We start from the raw sequence: 15,321 nt of genomic DNA on the forward strand, positions 1-15,321 counted from the left end.
AAAAACTGAAATAAAAAGGGCCAGGGATATAGCTCTGTTGTATTTACCCTGGGTTTGACTCCAAGTGCCAAAAAGGGGGAGAGAAGAAGAATTATGTTTTGCTGCTGAACCATATGGCTGTTGTTTCAATTCAATAGTAAAGGTATAACATTTATGCAGGTCATGGGAAAATGGTGACAGTGGCCACAGCTCAGCGGAAGAGCGCTCGTCTTAACATGTGTGAGGCACTGGGTTTGATCCTCACCACCACATAAAAATAATAAAATAAATGTCTGAGTACAACTAAAAAAGAAAATCATGGGAGGGAATCCTCTTTTGAATTATCTTCTAAATTCTAATACTAAACCCTATAATTACTATTTTAAAACATTAAAAATGATAAAAATAGAAACAAAATTGCTAAAGTGTTTGCAATAAAAAAATAAATCACCTATTGAGGTAATTGGACATTCACCTAGAAAATAAATTTGGACTCCTTCCTCATATCACACCAACATTTGCATTAAGTGATACAAGAAAAAAATGCATAAACTGGACTAAGATAAAAACTCAAAGTCACCATTAATAAAGTGAAGGGAGGGGCTGGGGATGTGGCTCAGTGGTGGAGCACTCACCTGGCACATGCAAGGCCCTGGGTTCAATCCCCAGCACCACATAAAAATAAATAAAATGAAGGCATTGTGTCCAACTACAACTAAGTAAGGAATAAATTAAAAAATAAATACAGTGAAAAGACAACTCAGGATAGGAGAAGATACTGTCAAGTCATATATATGAGACTTATGCAAATAATACATAAAAAGCTTTCAGAACTTAGAAACAAAATATAATTCTAAAACAGGCAAGGTTTTTGAATAGGTGTTTCACCCAAAGACAACATGTAAATAAGCATATCAAAAGATGTTCAATACTGTTAGAAATCAAGAAAATGCACAGAAAAAAAAAAAAACACAAAAAGATAACCAATTCAAACCCATTAGAATGGTTATAAATGAAGACAGTATCAATTGTTGGCAAAATAAAAGAGAACTGGAACTCTGTATATTGCTGATGAAGATAAAAAAGGGTTACCACAGAGTTACCTTATGTCAAGAATTCAACCCTTGGGTATGTACTCAAAAGAAAAGTTCACACAAAAACTTGTACATGAAATGTTCATAGTAACACTATACACAGAAAGTGGACACTGATATCCATTAATCAATGAACAAAAAGAGGTACAGTCATACATGTACTACTCAGCAATAAAAAAGTAACATGTGCTGAAACACAAATGAACCTTGATAACAATATGGTAAGTCCAAGAAGCTAGACACAGCAGACCACATATTATATGATTCCACTCACAATACATCCATGAAAGGCAAATCTATAGTTAGAAAATAATTACTGATTATCTATGACAGAGTCCAAAACTGAGGAATAAGCACAAATGGACATAGCTTTCAAAGATAATGAAAATGTTCTAAAACTAATTAGCTACAAAACTCTGAATAGATCAAATTCATTTGTACTAATCAGAAGAAGTAAAATTTACCATTTATAAATTGCACCTAATGAACATGTTAGAAAAACAAATAAATTACGGGCTGGGGCTTAGCTCAGTGATAAAATGCCTAGCATGTTCAACAACCTAGGTTAAATCCTTAGCATCACAAAAATCAATCAATTACATAAGAGTTTTATAATATAAAAATCTTATGCTAAAAATGCCAGAGGAAAAAAAGTAAAAATAAAAACTAACCTGTGTTCTGCCTCAAGTGAACTGGAAAGAACATCAGTTTGTGGAAAGGTTGAAGACCGAATGATCTGTTGGGAAATCACTGAGGCATTGCCATTCTCTTGTGGAATTTCATTTTCATCAAAGTTTCTGTTTATATCCCTTTCTTGATGAGTACTATTGCTGTTATGCAAATTAAATGAGTCTTCATCCTAATTTGGGAGGATTAAAAAAATTAATTCTGAAGAATACAGTTACTGGGCCGTGGTGGTAGCTCAGTGGTAAAGAACTTGCCTAGAATGCGTGAGGCACTGGGTTCAACCCCTCAGCACCACGTAAAAATAGTTAAAAAAAAAAAAAAAAAAAAAGGTATAGTGTCCATCCACAACTTTATTTTTTTTTAATTTATTTTTTTAAGAAAGAGAGAGAACTTTTTAACATTTATTTTTTAGTTTTCAGTGGACACAACATCTTTGTTTGTATTTGGTGCGGAGGATCAAACCCAGGCCACACGCATGTCAGGCGAGCCCGCTACCGCTTGAGCCACATGCCCAGCCCCATCCACAACTTTTTAAAAAAAAAAAAAAAGTATATATAGTTACTAAGAACGTTTTTAATAGATCCTGGGTCAATTCCCATTTAGAATACATAAAAGTATACTTATAATCACTAAATTTAGAAGACAGTCTCATATGAATGAAAAACTAAGATGAAAAAATACTCAAAACTCTCTGGCCCTGAGTATTCACATCCATTCAACAAAAGAATGAGGGCGAGAGCAGAGAAGAAGAAAAAAACCAAAATAGGAATTAAAATATTTTTTATAGAAAATGAAAACTATACCATGAGAAAAACCTACTTTAGAAAGGAAGCCATTACTTATGCAAATAGTTGGCTAGGCCTTTATTTTCTAAGGTGAAAATCTATTAGAATTTATTCCAAGTTACTAAATATTTGCTCATGTATTTTAACAACATGTCAGTATAAAATCATGCATTGCAAATTTAATTACCTTCTCTGAGCCAGCATGGCTTTCATCTTCATGTTCTTCTTCTACTCTGTCCCTTTTCAATGCTTTCAAAAATTCACTCTTCTTATCAGTGCGCATTCGTGTCAGTTTGGTTAGACGCGGCTGCTGATTAAGTTTGTCAACAGGTGAAGAGGAATTTGAACGATTACACTAAGAGGAAATTCAGAAACACTGATGAATATATGTGACCAGAGAACTGATGCCAATATAAATTCACAATTATCACAGCTTCCTGTTCTACCACTATTCACAATGCAAAATTGATTTAAGGTCTCTTTCAACATCTAGTCTCTATAAATTTTTTTCTTTCCCATTCAATGAGTAAACAAAAGATTTTCTTACCAATGAAGGCATGGATACTCAGAACTATGATACTACATAAGGGATTTAAATATTAATTTACAAATGTATCCTGGGATAGTTTAAATATTTTATAATGCACAGAAGAGTAGTTCTTCAAGCTACATTCCAGAATTCTAGATTTGATTAACAGCTTCAAGAGGACCTATTTAATGATTACACAAACACATACATATGCACGCACGCACACAAACAGAGTATATTCAGTTAGATTTCAACAGAGAAAACTTCTGCAGGAGAGGGTGTCAAAATGGATGTTAACTTGAGTCCTTTTGTTTTCAGTTCTTTGGTGTTTTCATAATGGAATACAATAGAAGTATTATGATGTTCCAATATGGCATACAAAGCAATTTCATGTATAACAATATAGTCAAGTGACCTTCAACTCTTCAAGTAACTCCTGGTCTAAGAATTTCAAAATCCTAATCAAATGGGTGGGTTAAGGGGATATTTGAGTTACCAGTTAATATTCAATTTCGGTGCAAGAAAAATTAACACCTTTCCTTCTTCCTCTCTCCCTGCCTCAGTGTTAACACTAATAAAATGTTCATCATTCCAAAACAATATTATAACACAAATTCTCATTATTAGCCCTATAAGAATAACTACCAAAAACATCAAATGAAATTACAATTTTCACTATTTTCCTTAAAAAATTTCTTTCTAGCTAATGGGTATTCGGAGGCTTCACTATATTATTTTCTTTACTGCTGAGGATGTTTGGAATTTTTCATTTAACTTTTTTTTCCTTTTTGATACCAGGATTAAACTCACAGGCACTTAAGCACTGAGCCACATCTCCAGGCCATGTTTTTATTCAGAGATAGGGTCTCACTGAGTTGCTCAGGGCCTCACACTTTGCCAAAGCTGGCTTTGAAGTCGAGATCCTCTTGCCTCAGCCTCCCAATCCACTGGAATAATAAGCATATGCCACAATGACCAGTGGATTTAACATTATATTCCTACTTTTTCAGAATACAAACAAGTTAGCAAAAAGAGGACATCAGCTATCAAATTATCATGACTGAGCAGCATGACTGAGACTAATGCCTGTAGTCCCAAGAGGCTGAGACAGAAGGATGACCTTAGCCCAGGAGTTTCAGATCAGCCCTTGGCTCAATAACAACAAAATTTACATTCCTCAATGATTTTTAATGACATTACCTCTTTCACTGAATTTGGTGATGGACTAAAATTCTTGGCAGTTGATTTAAAAGCATTAAAGTTGCCAACACCATATGAAGATTCATGAGGGAAAGAAGTCCCAACCTTATTTTCTTTAGTTTGGCTTTTCCACTGTGTAGGCTAAAGAAAAACACACAAACATTAAAGGTTATCAAAAACAGGAAACAGGTACATATATGAAGACACAAACTGGGTGTCAACCTACTTGGATATAAAAAATTGTGGTATATATGTGTAATAAGAATTGTAATGCAAAAAAAAAAGTACATGTATAAAGACATGAATTGGCGTGAACATACTTTATATACAAAAATATGAAAAATTGTGCAAAAAGAATTGTAATGCATTCCGCTGCAGTGTATTTTAAAAAATAAAATCAATTTTAAAAATTGCTTTAAAAAAAAACAGAGGAAATAAACACAATAAAGATAACTACATTTGGCTTAAAAAAATTTTTAATATTACTCCATCATCCCTACATGGTTTTCTATTCCTTTTTCTATAAATAAATTCAAAAATTGATATTGAGATATAAACATCTATTATCCAAAGTGCATGTATGAAGACTCAAATTGGGTATCAACATACTTATTTATATATAAATAGAGATATGAAAAATTGTGGTATATATGTGTAATAAGAATTGTAATGCAAAAGAAAAAACAAAGTATATGTATAAAAGCCTGAATTGGCATGAACATGCTCTATATACAAAGATATGAAAAACTGCATTCTATATGTGTAATAAGAATTGTAATGCATTCCACTGTTGTGTACTTAAAAAAAATCAAATCAATATGAGAGAGAGAGAGAGACACATATCTAATTAATTCACTATTTTTTCAAAGTTTTATAAATCCAAAGGCAGGGGATTTTTCAACTCATGACGAAAAACCAAGTAAACATATACACATACACATAAACTTACATATATACAATATATACATTTTAAGCAAATATATCACAAGGACAACAAAACTCAGATAAACTTCCTTTACTACTATAAAAACAACAAAAACACATAGGAATACACACAGAGAGAATTAAAATTTATAGTATGCAATGGCCAATTCTTTCCACCTAGAAGTCTGCTAGCACCCCATGAACAACCCACATCGTAATATCATGCTTCTAATTATTTCCCCCCAAAATTAAACAACTCAAAAAAAAAAAAAAAAAAACCATTCAAAATTTGCATGTGTAGCAATTTAGAACTTACTTTTGCAGGTGGAGCAGCAGGTTTAGGGACTAGGCCTTTATAAACACTTGGACCAGTTCCATTCTTAACTGGCTGTGACTGAAGATTTCCTACTACAGGGAATCCAGATAGCTGTAAGTCTTTTGTATTACCTTTCTTAATGACCAGCATCCTTGGAGCTCTAGATTTAGGATTCGGAGGATATTCTGTATAAATAAAGCACAAATAAGAGTTACAGACAGTCTCAACTTTTAGATTAAAATAAATCCACCTAAGAATATTATATTTCAAAGCTTGATTACATTTTAAAAACAATACTAACAGCAGATGCTTCATGGGTATAAGTTATTAAGCTAAATAAGTACAACAGTACTTATCAGTATAAGAAATAAGCTAGAACATAATCTCACAGAATATAGCAAGAACTGAGCAATGTCAATACAGGTGAATTTAGTTACACATAAATGAAAAACCAAGATGAAATTCTAACATTTTATTAACTTATTAAAAATGCAAATTTCATCCTAATGACTCTTAACATGTAGAATATAAAATACATTTGTATTTTCCCCTTATCCATTTTAAAAAGAACGAAATTTTCAATTCCTTTTTCATTAATTTCACTTATAAAATTATCAATAAGCAAGGAACAACACTCCCTCTATTTCTTTTGGGGGTTTCTTTTTTTTTTTTTTTTCTTTCCTAGGTACCAGGGATTGAACTCATGAGAACTTGCTCCCTGAGCCATATCCCCAGTCCTATTTTGTATTTTATTTAGAGACACGGTCTCACTGAGTTGCTTAGCACCTCGCTTTTGCTGAGGCTGACTCTGAACTCGCAATCCTCCTGTCTCAGCCTCCCAAATCGCTGGGATTACAGGTGTAAGCCATCGCGCCCCAGCCAACACTCCCTCTCCTTCTAAATACTGAATTAAATTATTTAAATAAGTAATAAAAAGAATCCTATTTTCCATAATAGTAATACATTCAAATACTACTAACCACCCAAATACATTCAAGATACCATATGAGTTCAAGAGAAACCAACAACTATGTTTTCTGAAGATACTAAAAGGAATAACTGCTAACTGGAGGCTCTTTTCAAGACTTCCACTTGTTTAAAAGTATGAAACACTATTCCTAGAGTTTAATCAATTTGTATGTGTAGTCAAACATGTGTTACATATCTACATGTTCACATTTATTGTATGTGAAGTATGTCTTTCTTTCCTCAAAAAATTCTGAAAGCACCGGTTTCATAGTTGAAAAATTCAGAAGAATCAACTTAAGAAATCTCAGAAAATCTAAATCTAAAAAATAGCTCCACATACTAAAGATATCCTATGAACCAGTGAGCTAGGAAGACATCTGTGGTACTCCCCTGCCCTAAAACTACACCAAACTTCCTACTGGATCACCTCACCGTAACTATATAAGAACACCTAGAAGAAATCTCAGGTTCATGTTTCAAGCTCTCTAAAAAATAAAGCTGGTATGGTACTTTGCCTATAGCCATTCTGAAGAGAATAAAGGCTTAGAACAAACCGAGAAAAGATTCATTTTTCCAATTAGGTAGTCCGAATTCTTGGCTACCTAAAAATGCCTGATTAAAGAGCTTTTAAAAAAAAAAAAAAAGTTCAAGCACACAATGACTCAGAAAAGTATTACTATCAATGTACATAGCTTTTCTGAAGATATTATACAATGAAGTAAATGAAAAAATAACAAGGGCATCATAACAGAACAATGAACACTAAAACATACTAAATAATACAAATTTTCCAATGATCACTTATAGTAAATAGATGATGACCACATGAATAGAGTATTTTTAAAAGGTTCTTGGCTGGGCACAGTGGCACACAACTACCATTTGGAAAATCAAGGCAAGAGGATCACAAGTTTGAGGCCCACCTGAACAACTTAGCAAGACCCTGACTCAAAATTTAAAACAATAAATGAAAGGAAGTGGAGGGGTGTTGAGGCGGGGGGGTGTCAGTGGTAAATCAACCCTGGGGGTTCAGGCCCAAGTACACCAAATACCACCAAATTAATTTCAAGAAACTTTTTAATTAACAATATGGAAAAAAATCTTAGCTTATAACTTAAAATCTAGATAAAACCCAAGAATCTGAACAATTGCTTAGAAAACAAGAAAAAGTAATGTTTGCAAGGCCTCATCTCAGAGGAATCCAGATGTTGAAACACGGGGCTGTTCTTTTTGTATGCCAAAATTATCTAAGTTTAAACATGACTGATGAAGATTTCTAGTTCAATGTGGCAAAGTACACAAATATATCTTTCTTCCCTTATAATGGGGAAGGAAGTCAAAACAGTAAAAATAGGACTGGGGTCATCATCAAGGGAATGATCTCAGCACACATTTCTGAAGGGACATATAAAGGGAAAACTTCAGCTTTAGAATCTGCACCAAAAAATTTAACAGATCAGAAGCAATCCATTCTCCCCTGCAGAATCTCAAAAGATTGAGATTTGGACATGCCAAATATGGTAGGGAGCAGAAAAGAAACTTTCCAGATAAATAAAATAAAATAATGCACCAAGAGAAGATCCTATTCCAAGGAATGTGTTTTACACAGAAAGAAAAGGATCCCATGTGGAAGGTTAAAGATACAAGAAACAAAAAATATCATATATATGGAATCAACGATTAAAACCAGGGAGACAGAAGAAATGGAAGGTAAATAAGCAAGCAAATATAATCTTCAAGCCTCAAATCATTTCTGACTAGCAATTTCACCTTTCCTAAAATTGGATTCCTTGGAGCAAGAAATATTCTTACTGTTTCTTCATTGAGGTCCTCAGTGCAAGAATGATGAAATGCCCTATAAAGAAGAAAGGTGAAGCCTAAGAAATTACTCACAGAAGAGTAGGTGGCAAAGTAAGAGATGAAGAGAGGTACCTGAAGGAAGACAGTGATTGAGAGGTAAGAGAAGCAGAGACAAAACTGTTGGGCTTATTAAGTATTCATATAAAAACATCATGGCTCAGGTTAATATGCTTTTTGGAAATGATTTATCCAAATTTCAATACTAGCTCCAACCTTACTAGCTGTACAACTTTGCATGTTACTTTATCTTTCAACTATAAATTGAACAGTTTCTTTACAAGAGTTAAAGTTACTGCAAAATGTTTAACATTTAAATAATGACAAAAAACAAAGAAGCCGTATACTTTCTTCAATATAGTTACAATTCAAAGTGTCTTTTCCCAAGAATTTTAGGTTAACACTAGAGAGTAAAGAAGAATGAGAAAAAGAGAGACTTGATAAAAATCAATCCATGTTGTAAATTAATTATTCTGAATAACCTAACACCTCATTTAAGATGAAAAAAGTGTTTTGCTTTTAATCTATTTTTTTTTTTACTTGTAGTTGAACACAATACCTTTATTTTACTTATTTATTGTTATGTGGTGCTGAGGATCAAACCCAGGGTTATCACACATGCTAGGCAAGCACTGTACTACTGAGCCACAAAGCCAGCCCTAAAAAGAAATTGTTCTTAACGGTAGTAACTGCCTAAAGGGATGAAAGAAATTTTCAATTTGCATCACTTTTATCTATTTTATGTTTTATTATTTTCTATCTATTCACAGGTTATCTCCACAAACTACCTTGGAACAAACTTTTGAGGTGTTGAAGCTTTTTTATTTATATTAATACTGGGTACTGAACCCGAAGGACTCTCTACCACTGAGCTACATACCGAGCCCTTTGTTTAAATTTTATTTTGAGAGGAGATCTAGTAAGTGCTCAAGTCCAGCCTTGAACTTGGTTTCTCCTGCCTCATCTCCCAAGTAGTTAAAATTACAGATGTGTGCCATTCAAACCCAGCAGGATTTAAGCTTTTAGATTCAAATATTATCCAATGTCTGTTTTCTCAATTGGCAACATAATGAAGAGAACTCAAAGTGCTTAGTCCTTTATTACTGAAAAGATATTAATACCTATAAAAGAATTAGAAAATAAATGACCTTAGTGATTTCCTTCCATAAACTGCATGCTTATTATCTCAATCTCTTGTAAGCAGATATTCAGATAATTTTTTAAGTTAAAAAAAATTGAAAATAAATGTGTCTTGGATTTTCAATCATTTTACTCTAGCCTCAAAAATAACTATACTCTGACAATAAATGACTTTAAGTATCATTTTTGTATTGTATGCTCTCCCCATACCTATGAATAGAAGCGTTAGTTTTATTCCTTAAATAGGACATCAATAGTAGAAGAAAAGCAATCCCATTATTGAGAAAACAAATTAGAATACTGCTACATATAATAAAACATATTATTATCTGGTCACAGATAATTCAAAGCTTACTTCTCAAACTTCTTTCTTTATACTATCTGCACAGCTACCTACTATATACACTAAGTTTCTGATTCAATCACTACATTAAGAACTTTCTTCTTTGGCTAATAATCCAGAAATTTCATTTTTACCTCTTAATAATCTCCCTCCAATTGCTGGACTTGAGCAAAATAATTAGCTGACATTTACTAAGCACCTGTGGCCTGAAAAGTTTTTTAAGTAGACAATTTAAAACTGCTTTTTCTCATTATTGTAATCATCCTCATCTCACAGAAATTAAATTATATGTCCAAATCCAAATAACCAATAAGTGAAAGATCTAATGTTAGGGCTTTCCCTACCTGATTCCAAACCCCTGTCCTTAGTGAAAATGCAAACTAAGATAACACCATGCCAGATATTTAACAATGTTTACCATTCTCAACCAAAATTACTATAATGAATGGTCTGGATAAGAGGCTTCTAAGCGTGCACTACCAAGTGAAGTCAGGGTCACTACACGTTGAAGACAGTTACTCTCTAAACACAAAAGGCAAATTTAATCTGTAAACAAATGCACATAAGCAGTGAAGGGTAATAATACTTGGATTGATTTTTGAAACCAATTTGAAGAAAACTTGGTCATATACAATCTCCACCTATCAGATTCAGGGGATCTATACCAAGCAATTGAACTCCTAATGTGAATAAAAATTTTAGTACAGAAAAATTATCTACTTAACAATTTTTATTAGCAGTACTGGGACTTGAACCCACAGGCACTATACTATATCACAGAGCTGCATTCCCAATCATTTTCATTTTGTTTTATTTTGAGAAAGATTTTCACTCTGGCCTCAAACTTGCAATCCGCCTACTACAGCATCCAAAGTAGCTGGGACTATTAGCACATGCTATAATACCTGGTCATAAGATTATTTTAAAAGGTATCTTAAAATCTTGATGCTTTGTCAATTTTGCTAGGATTTTTTTTTAATTAATGAATCTGTTTTGGTTAACAGTATTATGAAAGTTTTAATCAAAGGAATTTCACTAATTGTTGTCAATAGCAACCAATACAGTAATTTTTTCTTTAAATGGGGTTCAACAGTATTCATAAATAACAGCCTTAAAGAAATATACCATGAAAATGTAAACATGATAAACAAGTGACATTTCTGACTCTGATCAAATGAAATATACGTGAATTAAGTTGTCTACTTGCACCTTTTTTTTCCCCTTCTCAACCTTTGAACATGTGTTATATTACCCTTTTTCTTCTTCCAATGTTATAATTTTAACTGTTTTCATATGAGAAAGACATTAAGGAAAATGGGATCATTTCAATATATAAACAAAATGACCCATCAGCACAATACCAAAGATTATTACCTTTCTTTAGCTCTATTTATCATACTTCCTAAAAGCAATCTCACTGTTTTTCATCACTATCCACCTTTTTTAATGCAACTACCTCACTCTACATGAATGATTCTGGCAAGTATTATTGGAATTTAGATAAAAACAACCAATCCAGATAATATGTTTTGATTTAGAAAGCTAAACAAAAATAAATAATAACAAGGAACCTTTATACTTGTAAGTAGTATATCAAATAAAAGCAACATTCAGGAAAATTCATCAAATTATCAAGGAACACACATATGAACAGAAGAAAACTATTTTTATTACTAAATTACTAGTGACTGAAATTTTTCATTATTATCTTAAGCAATAAATATTAAGAAAGCTCTACCAAAGATATGTTGCTGAATACTGGATCACTCTGACATAAAAATAGGGAATAGGGCTTATGAAAATTTACAAGTCAAGAGCTACTAATTGAATCTCAAATTGCATACATATAACTAAACACTCATCACTCTTTCTCTTTCTCACTCCCCAAATAATTTAACACAATTATTTTTAAATTCTCAGGAATACACTAAAGAATGTTGAGTTCCTGTTTTAATATTTTTTTTAATAGCTTAGTATTTCAAAACTATTTAAAGGCATAATCATAAGGCTATGTGAATATTTTGGTCTAGATATATACTCATTCATAGTCTATATCATGACATCCTCAAAATACAGCCCTCAAGCAGGTTGTTTTAATCTTAACTTATTAAAAACATGGAGATAGATTATTAATAATCATTATTCTTATGTATCAAACAGCTGTGGTCCTGGTTAAGACAAAACACTATGGAAGTCATAAGTATAAACTGCATGAAGGCATTTCCAATAACCAACTGAGTTCTAAATACAACTAAAATTAATGTGAACTTTATTTTAATGACTTACTTTCCCTCAAGGTGTTTTATTTTAAATTGTGAGACTATCTTCAGGATCTACCAATTTTTGCTATATAAAGTCACAGTTTCAAGAATAAATCATTTTTTCTTTTTATACAGATTACATTTTCATTAGTAAATTTTTACTTACCTGGAAGGAGGTAGCACTAGAAAAGTTCTATTGAAGTCTTTCCTAAAATTCTCTCGTCTTCCTCAGGAACATAGCTATTCTAAATGTTGCAATGAGGAAAACAATACTTGGGAACCCAGGGGGAAAGTGAGAGAGGAATAGTGAAGTGCCATACAATGAAAGTTTCATTGTATTCTTATGGGAAGTACTGGGAATTTAACAATTAACCATGCCATAATTAACCGGTTTTCTTTTTTTCTTTTTATAAACGCAGACACATTTCTTAGTTTACCTAAACACAGAATACACCTTCCATTTAAACATCTCTTCAACTAACACTCAAAAATTCTTAGATCAACACTGAAACAGTAGAACCAAAAAATCCTTATATTAATACATTTTAGTCTCATTATTTTCAAAAGATGTCTTTGCCTTTAAATCATTTCTAAAATTAAATCAAGCAAGGATCAGTACCAATAGTATCGACAGGTAGTTTTATATGACAAATGTTCACTGAAATTCTTGACTTTTTAAATTTACTTTCAGTCTAATAAAATCCAAATTATTCCTAATTTCTTAGAAATTCTATTTAACACCTTCCAGGTGGTTCTATATTCTTATGCAATCATCTGTTCCCAGAAAAACTGAATAATAAGGAAACATACCTAAGAGAGGAGCTTGGGAGATTTTTTTGGTTGGGTATGTGTGTGTCTGGGCGTGTAGGCCTGGGGAGAGTGGTAGAAATACTAATTTGCAATACAGAAAAAACAATGCCATTCACATGGTTCTAACAAAAGTGTCTGACCACCCCCACCCCCCACCCTCAAAAAGCCCGTAAGTAAAGAGGGAGATAAAAGAAAACAAAATAATTCCCCAGAGTTTCACCCCATAAATACAATTAAGAACAGCACAGGAAGTGGCAAAGTTTAAAATAATGCCTTTATTATTAGGAGGAGTATGCTATCATAAGCCACAATCCTTTTGTTTTATTAAGTTATTAATATTCAATAGAAAAAATACAAAGAACATGTGCACAAGTTTCAAAGTGGATACAACACTTTGCATTTGTTTCAAATGACTAAATTTACTTTTCAAATGTCAAATCTGATTTTTAAAAAAATTATTATAAAATATTCCATTATTTTAAACTTCACTTGAATTTTTTAAAAGCTGTCTAATTTGTACTATGAGTGCAGTTTACTCTTCTGTAAGATGCTATCAAATTAAAAACTCAGCAGTTTTAAAGAAAGGGGAAATATTACCAGAAACTCTCATTAAACTTTGAAAATTCAAAAAGGCAAATAATTTCAAAGAGTCTAGTTCCATAGACAAATTTATAGAATTATTTTTTAACACTATGTCTAATCCATTTTCATAGGTAAAGATTAATTTCACGACAAACTATAATCAATCACAAGTACTTATCTTTCCAGTTAACTAGGTTTTCAACTATGATAAACTAAAAATTTTTTGTTGTTGTTGTTTATAATTATTACACTGTGCTCAAAATTACATTAATTCAACAATTATTTCCAAAACCTCAATCAAACTGAGTATACTTACTGGTGCTAATGTGCAAATCAACTATTTCAAATCAAACTTTCCTTCTAACTCAAATTTCCTCTTTAAAAGTGTTACCTTTTTGTAGCTTAGCATATCAAAAACAAGTATTTAAAAGAAAGTATTATTCTAACTTTTTTACTTAAAAAAATGAAAGAAAAGAAAGGGAAACCTAAAAGTATCAACATTTTGTACCCCTCAAAGATAGATCAAAAGGCACTTACCCCATACACCTGCAGCTAATGATTTATTCTGATTTGGTTCTCTCTCGTATTCAGGATTTAAAGATGGCTGGAAGAAAATTGAAATTAAAAAAAAAAAAATCTTTTAAGGTAATCAAACATTTCCCATTTATAAACAGATTTCCTCATAGAAAACAATTTTATATTAACTCTTTAACTATTAATAATGACCAATTACTGGTAAACCCTACTTTGAAATTGATGTTAACCATTAAAATCCTTGTCTATATTCACTGTTACTTAAAGGGGAAAAGTAGCATTATCCTTATCCATGGCTATGAGAGGAAGAAAATTGGGGAGAGAGAAGATGTTGGGAGTGTGGCTTGGTGGTAGCGGAGTGTTTGCCTAGCATGGATGAAGGCCCCAAGTTTGAAGCCCAAACACCACTAAATCACTCACATACCACCACCGCCTGTAGTCCAGGAATTCAACACAGCAGCATACAATGTAGTCATTGCAATCTCAGATTTAATCACTACTCAACATAAAACTGAGGTCACATAAGAGAAAAATTAGACTGCTTCCCAATTCTATTGGCATTTTATCACTGGATTGCTTCAGTGAATACAGTCATTCTCAAAAGGTGCAGATTTTTATTTCAACAAGTGGTGCTCTAGATCATTAACAAGAAAAGACATGAGCACTGTATGGGCACTCCAAAGCTAATCTATTTGTTTATTCATTTCATACAGTTGGACTGAACCCATGGGCACTTTACCCTGAGTTCCATCCCAGCTCTTTTTCTATTGTGAGGCAGGATTTCCCTAAATTGCTTAGAGCCTCGTTACATTGCTGAGGCTAGGCATTGAAGTTGCAATTCTCTTGCCTCAGATTTCGGAGCCACTAGAATTATCGGTGTGCAGCACTATGTCCAGCTCTGATGCTCATCTGGTTAGATAACTATAATCTTAAAACTTCCAGTATTGTATTCTTCATATTACCTAGCAACACAGCCTCTCTCAATAAAAGAAAATATTCAATACATATCAAATAAAATTAACCCAAATATAAACATTTTAATCACCCACCAAAGTAAAATAATTATTAGCACTGAACTGACATTACTGTAAAGCCTCAATAGTATATGTGCATATCAGTATGATTCATTCCTTCATAGATATAAACTAAATATAGTTAATACTTTATTGGTAGATGGATGTGTGTATGTCTTAATTATACTATAAAATATATAATTAGAAATTAGACTGCCTACATTACAAGTCTAGGATTATAATAACTGATAACCACCACCTTGGGGGTGGAGGTGGGGGATAATAACAACTACTATTC

General features: G+C 32.5%; 1 protein-coding gene across 4 annotated transcripts in view; it reads right to left on the reverse strand.

Moving 5' to 3' along the window:
• Positions 1 to 15,321, reverse strand: part of Gpbp1 (GC-rich promoter binding protein 1) — a 66,018-nt gene that overhangs the window by 11,538 nt on the left and 39,159 nt on the right. For 2 of the 4 annotated variants that reach the window (XM_076857264.2, XM_076857263.2), the window contains exons 6-11: positions 14,014 to 14,080; positions 12,895 to 12,954; positions 5,515 to 5,699; positions 4,275 to 4,415; positions 2,733 to 2,900; positions 1,745 to 1,932 (exon numbers count right to left, since the gene is read on the reverse strand). In XM_076857264.2, the coding sequence (XP_076713379.1) occupies positions 1,745 to 1,932; positions 2,733 to 2,900; positions 4,275 to 4,415; positions 5,515 to 5,699; positions 12,895 to 12,954; positions 14,014 to 14,080 (809 nt within the window). The remainder of the gene's footprint in view (positions 1 to 1,744; positions 1,933 to 2,732; positions 2,901 to 4,274; positions 4,416 to 5,514; positions 5,700 to 12,894; positions 12,955 to 14,013; positions 14,081 to 15,321) is intronic. The other 2 variants (XM_076857266.2, XM_076857265.2) reach the window with 2 other exon arrangements.

Source organism: Callospermophilus lateralis, chromosome 5 (genome assembly GCF_048772815.1).
Source record: "Callospermophilus lateralis isolate mCalLat2 chromosome 5, mCalLat2.hap1, whole genome shotgun sequence".
Lineage (NCBI taxonomy): Eukaryota > Metazoa > Chordata > Mammalia > Rodentia > Sciuridae > Callospermophilus > Callospermophilus lateralis.